Consider the following 12,104-nt stretch of genomic DNA (forward strand, 5'->3'; position numbering starts at 1 on the left):
ATTAAACAAACCAGCATCACTTGTATCGTCCAAAAAAAATTCTTAAAAATATGATACGATTTCACCTGATTAACCTCGACCCCCCCCCCCAATCGGAACCAACAGGTATCCTATCGAAGAATGTTCGATACCAACATTCGACCGAATTACAAAACTACGAAGGAAATCTATTCTTTAATCAGTCGCCCACGGTATTCGCTACGGTTAATTTCATTTGCGACGTACATAAAGCTCTGACTTTCAATTTCTTTTTTTTTTTTTTTCGGATAGCGTTGAATAGCGCTTTGAAAAAAGTGGATTGATGTACGGAAAATTTTTGAAGTTTTTAGGGTAGGATGGAATGTAAGTGAATTATTTCCCTCGATATTGATTCAAGCGTGAAAGCCGCGAGGAGAGAGAGAGAGAGAGAAAAAGATGAATCAAAAAAATGCGTACGGGGTGATCATTTTTCAATGTATTACAAACTGATATATCCAAAAGTATCGATAATCGAAAACAGACTCGAATACCCAGTGGGGTTACTGAATTGCTCTCAGCATTTCTCAAATTTCTAATCAATCTATCGAATAACCAGGTCCTGGATCACGCGACATCGTTACCCCGCTGAACCGTCAAATTTCAATTTCTGACGTTTCTCACGATTGTAACGGGATAGAAAACCACCCACCCTGTAGATTAACGAAAGCATGGGCGAGTTGATTAGAGTAAACGAATCTAATCAGAAAAAATGTTCTCCTGACGATTACTTCGGGAACAGCAAACGGCAGCGAAGAGCTTTCGGCACGAAATATCATTCGGAAGTTGATTCGGTAAATTATTGATAAAAAAATGAATGCACATAAAGAATCCGTAATTTTCCGCCACCGGCTGAAACGGCATGAAAAAAACAAGCACGGAAATTCTATCCAACCTCCCGCGTCAAACGCGGTGGATTTAAGTACCTCGATTTTTGCTCAGATGGATCAAATAATTCGTCGGAATATATTTTCGTGCAACTCGAACCGTTATCTCGAATCAAACGAAAACGTGCGTATAGATTCGAAAAAAAAAAAAAAAACGATCCGATGAACGGGTGCTACAATTGAAGTAGAATACACGTACACATAGTCGTTCTGAACCGAATTTCGAACACATCGCGCTGACCAGATTCAGCCACTGTCCGATGTATTGCGATATGTATAAGTATATTTATGTACACAATGTAAAATAATACCTACAGATAAATTCGTTTCGCAATATTTCTCTTACGGTATACGTGTAGGTATTCATAGTGTGGTGGTGGTGGTCTATAGTGTTTGCATATCGCAGGTAATTGGTTGGTTCACATTCTCTACTCACGCGATGCTCCGTGCTTGCAACAAAACGCAACAGTAACCACCGACCGCGAATACGAAGGGGGGGGACAGGTGGAGGAGGGATGAGGGAAGAGGAAAAAGAACGAACGTGTGTTTGGTTTGGTATATCTATGCGACCAAAAAACGAAGGGAATGCGAAGCGTCGCTTATACGAGTGAAAATGTGAACGTGCGGCGAGGTACGAGGGGGTAGAGGAGAAAGGGAGAGAAACCGGTACGCAGGGTGAGGCGGAGGTATGGGTATAAATTTCGCCGGTTTCGTGCACGTTTTAGATTGAAATCCAGTAATTTTATTCCACCCCCACAATTCCGGGCGATCAATGCTCCGCAACACCTCTACGCGCCATCCCCTTCATCCTGCAGCTCACCTCGCGCTCTGTGCACTTCCTGTACGTGTAACGTACAAATGTATAGATGTGTATGTGTATACGAGTACGTTCGCACGTACGTACGTACGTATATTCGGTGCGATTTTCTCACCCCGGACTATCGCATGTGTCCAGCTATTCCGCTTTGAACTTGTCTCCGCTTATACGAGTAATGTCCCATTTCGTTCCTCGTTGTTACTTTTTATCCGCAGTTACGTGTATTCGGTGGAATCGTGATTTTCAGGATTGAAAAGTAAAACGTCACGAGGCACGAGACGACTGACCGTGGAATAATTTCGCCGGCATTTTCTCCGGCACAATAGTGCGCGGGCCGTACAGAAGCGGCGGAGGATCGATCGGTGATGGAGCATTAATCGAGCATCTCGCTTCCAACGCCACATACGAACAAAACGCTGTAGAGAGTTTCTTCCCGTTTGTATACAACGTGGAAGAAACGAGTGGCGGCTTCACCTGACCAACCAACCACCACCGCCGCCGCCCACTCCTATGGTTCGCCTTTCGAATCCTCTACTTCTTCGTACCACCCCCTCCCCACCCTCCCCCCCCCCCCCCCGTTTTCACCCAGATCTCCCTTATCCTCGCGCTCTTCACCTCCATCCTTCTTTATACACGGTCGTTATCTCTCTGTCTTTCCCATCCCCGGCACGAATACTGGGACGCTAGGAGGGTCCTCCGGCGCAATGCCTTTATACCGTGGCACTCTTCGATCTGTGCTGGGACTATCGGAGATAGTCGATCAAGCTATAGCGCGTCCTTTTCTGCTACGACGAGCGGAGCTGCCCGATATCAGATACCAGCCTTGTTTTTCTTTTTTCCTTTTTTTTTTTTCTAATTCTTTTTTTTTCTTTTTTTTACTTTCATTTTGCCAATGCTTTTTTCACTCTCTTTCTCATCGTCGCTTCGCACGTCGTTATTTTTCTATTCCCATTTCCTTTTCTCATATTATCGTATGTGCTTCGGAGAACGTGATATTGTATCGGGCTTACATGGGTCATTAACATCGACGGTGGTAGGAGTGAGTGGTGGTAGTTTTATTCACGGCGCAATACCTACGCGACCCCGTTCCCCTCGTGTCGGAGAGGAAAATATGCGGAGAAAAAAATTGAGGAGAAAAGGGGGACAAAAAAAAAAATAAATTCCACGGTGAAATCAGACGCATATTCAAAGGTTAATCAAACGTTTCGAAGATGAAAAAAAAAATCGAAAATAATATCACATATCTTCTCTTTCGAATAATATACTTATACATATATGTATAAAATTCTACTTCATGAGCGAGGGGAAGGTGATTCGAATGACATGTATCTGTCGCGATAATTTATTCAGGTTTCGTAGTAGATTTCGTTGAAATCAGACGTTTTGAGATGCGAGATACTTGAAATACTTTCGCGAAATACCAGAACGCGTGAGGTGTGTGTGACAGGGTGGTTGAAAGCGAGTGTCATCGTCGTCGTCGTCGTCGTCGTCGAAGCGAAGAGCGTTACATAAATAAAATGGGGTGCCCGTACATATATAAACATATACGTAAAGTAAGAGGACATAAAACAGTATACCAAGACATTAATTCACTCCCACCGTAACCTGTTTTTTTTTTTTTTTTTTTTTTTTTTTTTTTTCAACATTCCTCTCAGAGCTGTACAACCCTCCACTTCACCTTCCGTGCCTCATACGATCTTTCTTCTCTACCCCAAAAGAATTCTCATGCGGTGCGACTACGACGCATTTTCTTTGCCAACTGTTTTTTACACAAGGGCTCGGCAAACAAGGGTAAGTTTTCTCTTGCCTTTCACTCAGTTTTTGGTTTTTCGTTTCTTTTTTTTTTTCTTTTTTCTTTTATCTTCATTCTTTCCCACCCTCAATCCCCGCTCTTCCAAGGCCTAGATTATAGATATCTCTCCGTATGAGAAACAACGAACGATCGAGGAAGCAAAGTTCAAGTGTGAAATTTAACAACGCTTTGTCAGTACGAACGAAATGACGGTGTTTGCGAAACAAATGTTTACAACCAGAAGGGGGAGGTGGTGGTAAGAGAAACATTTCGTGTAATGGTGGTGGGTCATGCGGAGGAAGCTTATATATCTTTATTTTTTATTTCTTTTGCCTCGATCCTCCTTTTTTTTACACCCACGTCTGATCCGTACAGATGAGCGGCGTCAGCTTATATATACGACCATCTACCACCTCTTCCGGTGCTCTGTACCCTACGGAGGTAGATAAATATAAACAAATCCGTCGTAAAAATGCAAAAAAAAAAAAAAAAAAAGAGCGGATTGTTGAGAAAAAAAAAAGCGGAATTTTCGTTCGATTTCGTTACCTTTTTTTCACATGCTTTTCGTTTCCCTCCGTTCGATGTTATTTCGAGCTTTAAATTTTTTCGCGACCGTGCGCCAGCGGAATCGCAAACGCTTATCGAGAGAAGGTGAAAGTGGAGTTGAGTTTACAACGTATCGTTACGCTGGAAAATAGACATTTAACAGCGCGAGGGGTTGGAGTAGGGCGGTAATATGGTATGTGCACGCTCTTGAGAAAATTAGTTCATGAGAATGCTGACTATGAAGTTACGAAAAATTCTTATAGTATGAATGGAGTAGAGAGGACTGAAGGTATAACAATTCACCTAAACGAAACTGAGCTAATCTTTTTGTTATTATCATCATCGTCGTTGTTTTATTGTGATTGAAATTCTTCTGGTTGCAGCAGTTTGCATAGTGGTGTTCTTATTCTCCGATGAATATGAGAAAAAATGAACGAAGTGAATCGTATTCAACGTTCGTCAATGCGTCGGACAATAAATCGTGAATCATTTATTTTCATTCGAAAAGAACCAGGTTGCACCAATCTTCCGCGTACAGAGGAGAAAAGAAAAATCATCGAGACATCGATCATCTGCGGATATTGAAAAGTAAATTGGGAGAAATTGTATTTTGATCGTGAAATGGTTATCACTATAGTTATTGTTGTTGTTATTATTTTATTAACGACTTACCACGTCGATCAACTGAGAGAGCTTGAGCTTGATGCATACCCGGAGAACGTCAGACGTGTTGACTACGGGTCTTACAAGTTTGTTATAGTTCGATAATAAATCGTCGTAAAGACGTTTTGCGTCTGGATTACCGGCAACAGCGACGTGAACAACCAGTGCCGATAGAAGCCAGACGCGCAGAGTCTCCCCGATTATGGGGGACATCGTGGTCCCCTCACTTTATAAACCACCGCGGCTAATTTTATCGGTTTTTTATTTGTTTATTTTATCTTATCTCCTTTCGATTTATTTATTTTTCTCTCTATTCTGCACTTTGAAAAACATGCCGCGAACACCAATGATTATTACAATTTTATTCTATTTTATTTAAGAATTTTGTTTTCATTTAAACGTATATACGGAATTGAGGAAAAGAAACTGTGAACGATGGAAACCAACAAATGTAATATAATATGCATCACAAAAAGAAATGCACGTTTATACATTCACTTGCCGTTAACTCGAAAAGAAAGGCATCTCTCTTATTCGCGATCCCCCCCCCCCCCTTGAATTTCCTTTTTTTTCCATTTTTTTTGTTATAAATAAGCGATGAGAAGACACATTAATTTATCAATTTTATTCTATTCGAAAGAAGGGTGGGGGTAAATTAAAAAACGGACGAAGGAGGGGAAAAGACAGTTTCGGTGGGCACTTATTATGCGGGATCCGGAGGTTCGATTTGGAATGGAAAGATTAGACTTTATTGAGCTGCAGCTATAGTACGTTGGTTGAATTTTTTCAGTATTTGGAAGCTATGGAGATTGGGTTAGGTAAAAGGTGGGATTTAGAAACAGCTTCGGGGATAGCTTTCCTTACTTGCCACTGTAACTGACGCTATAAGTCGAAATGGAAACTCGAACTCGCCCACACGTAGGAATATAGTTCATGGAAAACTGAAGACAGTGAAATTTTTGAACGACAAAGAAGACCAGAAGTCACCCCATTTCATCCCCAATACAACAATTTCCTGCAGGGGAGATCGACTAGGAGAATATGATGACGACGAGCTTAACCGATTCTCGCAATTGTGGGATTAAGATTTTTTCTTGCGACCGATATAAGATTCAGTTATTTCGTGAAGATGTGGAGTTCGATCTGCTTGACTCCGTCGTGAAATTTATCAACGGTTTTCATTGTTATTATTTGGTTGAGCGAGAAACTTTGTACTCCCGTAAGTACAGATAAGGTTGAATGGAGTACAGTCTGTTACACAGTTATCACTTGTGAGACGATACAAATCTTAATTAAGGCAAAAGTCTAATTTGAGCCTCAACCCCTTATCTAGTTTTCCCCGCGCTTAATGCAAGAGAAATTTCATTCAACTAACCCCTCTGTATATACGTGTATATCTACTCCAGACGGTGAAACAGTTCTCGCGCAATAATTACGAGTGAAATTTCAAGTTTTCACGAAATTCGAAAAAAAAAAATAAATAAATAAATAATTGATAACAAAAATGAGGGGTCCGAAATTTGATTCCTTCTATCCTAGCATCGGAGGGTTTGATTATCGAAATTTATACCTGCATCGAACTTTTATCCCATCGAACTCGAGGAAATCGCGCAAAGTTTATCGAATGGGGGTCATGAAGGGTGAAACAGGTGGGTAAAGTTTCCACTTTTTATCGTCCACTATACCACCGTACCGCGCGCAAAATTGGTAATGAAACGAGGATAGGTAGGGTACCTATATCGCGAGTTCACCGACGCCAGCCGGAGTGAGTTCAGTTCGGACAAACGTTCGTTGAATTCGAATCTTCCGAAGTATCGTGAAAAATCCAAGAATCCAATCCCCAAAAATTCTCTCCGCACAGTCCGAGCGATCTCATCCGCACGCAACCCTCGGAGCTTCTATCCGAAGATGTATTCTTCTCACTGAAAACTTCCGTGAAAACAATGGAAGAAAAAATCACACGAACGGAGGCAAGGAGGAAGGGTTGAAAATGAAAAACGAAGGAGAGAAGCATTAAACGCTTAACCCGCGAGGGTCTTTGAAGAACGACTAAATTTTCATAACGCAACGGAGGGGGGTGTCGATTAAAAGAGAGCTTTCACAACCGAGAGGGAAAACACTGACCTAAACAGCGTCACACGTTTCTGACGCTACCCGATACACTCTTATAGTTATTTTTCTCTCTTCCTCTTTATACTTTGAAGTTCTCCCTCCTGGTGCGGGTATGACGCGAAGATGTATATGTATCTTCCCTTTTCTCCCTCTGCACCCCTTTTCACTCGCTCTATCTCTCTTTCCCTCTATGTTTCTCTCCGTATCACCTCCTCTCTCTCTCTCTCTCTCTTTCTCTCGCTCTGTCTCCCTGTCTCTCTCTCTCCCTCTCTCTCACACACACTTTGCTGCGCAACCGTCCTCGCACGCACTTCACCCGCGACTGACTGAAACGACGACTAGGGGTTGATCGGCGGGAGGGCGCCACCGCGCTAACAAAACTACCCTAACGGATGCTGCGAGACCTGGACCAGAGTAATGCGCGCGCACCCCCCCAGATATTGCCATCCTATAAGCAACAACGACTTTACTATACTCTAAAACCACCCCCTCCCCTTTATCCGCCGCCTCTCACTCCCCACGAACCGGGGGACAAAGAGGCGCCGAGGAGAGCATCAGCTGTTACTAAGATTCCATTCGGGAATGACGAGCTTCCTCGCCGGAATTGAGCCTGCCGAAATACCTATGCGAACCTCTGCACCGGAAAACCACCCCCTTGGGATATCGAAGCTTGCGACAGCGGTACAGCGTATCTCCAGATATTCCGAAATTTCAATAATTCTGTTTAATGTGTTTGAATTTTTACGGGACCCGCTGGTAGATCCGAGCGTCGAATCAACGTTCTGATCTCACGCGAAATTAAAATCGAATCGCACCCGCCTCGTTCTCCTATCACGCGGTAATGAGGGTGATTATGATCGATCGTTTATCATTCGGCGAATAAAAGTGAAAGCTTTCATCGGATGATCAACCTTTGATCGGATAACGCGGAAGAATGAAGATTATCAATTTCACTCGGGTGACGATTGACGTTTTTTTTTTTTGGTTTTTCATTCAATTTTACAATAAGCATCGTCGTAAAATAGTAGAAGAGAAATATTGAAACGTTTACCTCACTACGTGCCTTGAACTAAAATTATTCCAAGTACAGTTGACGGTGCGTTGTTACTTTTTCGCTTATCTGGAATAAGGCGGATGAAAAAAGGGCGAGAAGGGGAGGGGGATGAAGATGGCGAAGGCGAAGGGTGGGAATGATATTAATGATTGCCGGTTCGCTTAGCCTAGAGCACAAAAATATACTCTTTCGGCACGATCTACGTCTTTTATGTTACATATATTATCGTTTTCTACTTATTTCACATGGAACTTTCGTGCGCGAGGATATTCCTTTACTGCAGCGGCAAATTGTTTCCTCATCCGCGTAATCTTCCGGTCCGCCGAGGTGAAAATATTAACAATAATAATAACGACGATGATGGAATGAAAAATTGAAAAAGAAAAAAACAACAGGTTTAAATACGCGTGTGGCGTTGCCATGACGACGAGATATTTTTTTTAATTTCTGCAGTTATAACCATCCAAAACCGGGGTGAGGAGAAGCGTAGGATGGCCATTACGCGATTACGCGTCCTAAGGCGGACTGCGGGATTTTATACGAACGGCTAAAGCGTACCGAGAAGAACCGAGAATTAGATTTAATTGAAGGGTTTTATTAAATAACGCGTTTTCCCGTTGAAAAATAAATAAAACGCTCGAACGAGGGGGTATTACTGGAATTATTTGAATATAAGTTACTCGATTTTCAGTTTTTTTTTTTAAGTACACACGCTGACGTGATACCCCTAATTTAATTTTCTTTTCACGAGTTAAGTGGAAAAACATCGTCCCTAATTCTCACTGCGCTAAAACACGACGCGTTTCAGCGAGGCGTTGTACGTGGTTATGGTTTTTTTTTTCTTTTTTTGTTTTTTTTTTTTTGTTTCTCTCCAGTTTTATTTTTTGCCACAACGCTTTGTGGTCGTTTATATTCGTCACGTATGAGATGGTGAAGGACCGAGCTGCGCCGGTGCATGTACATCAACCACTCGTAATTAGAAAGACTTTCCCGTTACACGGGAATAAACGCACGGCGTAAAAGTTGAAAATAAAAATTATCCCCATATTACGACGTGCGGTAAACGTGTCCGGACAAAGAGTGTAAGATAGGCTTATGGCGCAATTTTGATTTTCTTCTCACCACTTTATTTTTCATTAAAGAAAATCGGGTAATGTAACTACGTTTCTGATCAATAATTTCCTCACAAATTATACCATCGGTTGCTTTAGTTCTCGTTGCGAGGGAATCGTGTCGCGAATTTTTCCGCATTCAATTTCCATCGGATCCGATCTGCGGGGTGGTAAAACGCGTGGAACTATTAACGCTCTCATTTTCCGTCGGGGTTACTTACCTACTCTCGGCTGTCGAAGGTTTTACACGTACCATGTCAAGTGGGCAGATGCAGAATTCAAAGGAAACTCGCTGTAGGTATACGTATATATACTGCACGGTAAAACGAGCTGGCGACTATCCAAAAATCTTCATTGAATCGGCACGCCCGTATAGGACTTTGGATTCTTACTAACAAACGCCAATGGCAGCTGCTTTTACACGTACTCGCATACGTAAATCGCACGTGTCGACGCGACTACTCAACTATCTGTATATTTCCCCCCGCATTTGGTAGGCAATAATAGGACGCTTTTCGCGGCTCGTGATCTTTAAAAACAGAGAAACGTAGCGATCGCGTCCTTGCTCTGTTTTACCCGGAGTTATTCGACGTGAAACTCGTTCGGTGATTCGAACGAAATGAAATACCGTGCATGACGTGGATGAAAAAGTTCGTCAGAAAAGACGCGAAGTTGGGCGCCCCCGTGCGCTAGATAGCGGGGATTGTGTTGTTAGGGTCGCTTTGAAGAATATCGCTGACACTGATTGTGGGAATGAAGCGTATGATAAAATGCAGGAATGTTGCCGTGGATAGGGTGGCGATTTGGGGGGCGATGGGGGTGGGTGGACGTACAAAAGAATAAGTGGTTAGAGCTAAAGAGAAGCCGAATGTAACGAAGGAAGGAAAGGAGAAAGGAGCGGGCAAAGTGACGCGGTTGACAAAGGTCGCGGAACGTCGAGAATGCGATAGTGCTGATTTAAGACAGCGGCGAGATGTTTGTCGCCGTTCACGTGTGAAAGCACCCTTATTTTCCGCTCTGATTTATTCATATGGGACGGGGATGAAAGCGTCTAGCGCGCGCACAGAGAATCGCGAAAAAAGCTCAAGCGTCGGCGGATTTCCAAGTAACACAGCCGAACGTTGGAGAACGTTTCCTCGCCGCATTATAATATATCTACAAGGTCGAGTTCCACGTACACCTACGAGATAAGTAGTCTGTTCGAATATCCAGCTTCACCCATCCCCCGCGGAGCGTTAATTGATCGTGAAATTACATATTATCTGGTTTACGAGGAACATTTAATCCCTCGAGAAATATGCGGCGGAAGGTACACAGCTAATTTTCACGACAACAGCCGCGCCGTCTGATAAATGACGAAATTAATAAGCAGATTGATAAAAAAAGAAAAAAAAACATACAGAGTTGAAAAATTTGATCGAATAAATGAAATAAACAGAAATGATTCGTACAATCGAGGTATCCAGAGGGTAACGAATTTCACCCCATCGCTCGCTATTCCGTAGGGATGAAATATTGAAACGTTCCGGTATAAAATACATTAACCATAATTTTCGAGCATGAATTCTAAGCCCATAAATTACAGCCGCTTTCACCTCATTGTTCACCGGTCTGAATATTCTGGATAAAGCCTTGAGCTATCGCGCGGGATTTTGCGGTTATCGAATTTTGTCGCCGTTTATTGTGACAAGACGAAACGTAACTTTTTCGGATCACGGATGGTACTATAGGCGAGGCTATGGGTACGAGAAAAGAAAAGAAAAAAGAAAAAAGGTAAAAGGACAAACAATCCCCGAAGGATTTTGAAACGTTTTTTATCGAACGGTTGAACGGAGGGGAAGAAAAAAAAAAAAATTCGAGAACTTGAGTCGCGGATTCAGACACCTTTCCGCTCGCTTCGATCTCGCTCCTATCTCTTCGCGAAATCCCTCCGATATTGAAAACGAAGGTTCTGGGATTCCAGATGACCGTTATTACCGCTGAGATACCTCAATGCATATTTGATTTAAGCGTAAATATGCAACTGCGTAATATAAACAAAGTTCGAACGTAACTTGAATAAAATTCGAAAATACGATATCTGAAACACAGTAAGGAATGTGAAAAAATTTCAATATGCTCTGCACGAACCATTCAAATTCCACATGATATCGGAATCACAGTATCGAACGAGTGCGTTATACGCTACGGATCTCGATTCCTTTTTTGGAAAACTTGATGTGCCGTGCGATATTTGTTACGAAATATCTTGATTGATAATTGTTCTTGTTCGTATCGAAGCGATTGTCATCGTTTCATTCATACCGTGATTGGAAGGCATCGATTGTCGTAGTGCCCATTCACCGTCGACACGTTGCGTTGTGTCGATGTTAACGGCAATCGCAGCTACGTTTTTGAGATAACCGGGGGTGATTCGTGAAAAGATATCTCTGGCCGTGCGAACGAACCGAGCGATATATCGAAGTAAAAGTAAAAGGGCATTCATATATAATGAGATGCGCGATTACCGATTATATTCGCATCAGACGAATCGGAATAATCTGTAATCCTTCCCTTGTATAAATCACGATCGAAAATCAAGTTTTTCAGAGTCGTCCGGGTATAGTGTACTATACATCAACTTAAAGTATACAAACTCGCTGCCAGAAGTTCAAAAAGTTTCGCGAACTCTTATCTCGGAGAATGGTATAGACCGTGTTTCAACCCCCTCCCTCATATTTTCAAACGTAAATTCTTAGTAATACTCCCATAAATCTTGGAGGTTTAATTATGTTGCGATTACGTGCGGGCTGCTGGAGACCTTAAGGGATGGATGAGAATGGCGAGTAAATTAAGCGATTCGACAAATTTAAAGCAAATATCCTCATCTGACGCATTTCGGGGCTAGGGCCGCTACCGCCTCGACTTGTATCAAACGGAGAAAATTGAAAAATGCCACACGTACCATCCGAGTGTCCCGCAGCACCTCCGATTCCGCAGTGATTCGGCATTTCTACATGACTGCAGGCACTCTACTCGGGTGAATTTTCAGGTGCCAGCTGAGGTCACCCAGCTACTACGGTAACAAATTGCCCCAGAAAACGTAGATAGGTTAAAATCTATCTAT

The 12,104-nt window shown here is 42.5% G+C and overlaps 1 protein-coding gene across 1 annotated transcript in view; it reads right to left on the bottom strand.

The window, feature by feature from the left end:
• LOC105683369 (acetylcholine receptor subunit alpha-like) overlaps positions 1-7,153 on the bottom strand; it is a 97,308-nt gene extending 90,155 nt beyond the window's left edge. Inside the window, exons 1-2 of the mRNA XM_048660188.1 lie at positions 6,845-7,153; positions 4,730-5,146 (exon numbers count right to left, since the gene is read on the bottom strand). Of these exons, the coding sequence (XP_048516145.1) occupies positions 4,730-4,933 (204 nt within the window). The 5' untranslated portion in view covers positions 4,934-5,146; positions 6,845-7,153. The remainder of the gene's footprint in view (positions 1-4,729; positions 5,147-6,844) is intronic.
• Between the last annotated feature and the right edge of the window lie 4,951 nt (positions 7,154-12,104).

Source organism: Athalia rosae, chromosome 1 (genome assembly GCF_917208135.1).
Source record: "Athalia rosae chromosome 1, iyAthRosa1.1, whole genome shotgun sequence".
NCBI lineage: Eukaryota > Metazoa > Arthropoda > Insecta > Hymenoptera > Athaliidae > Athalia > Athalia rosae.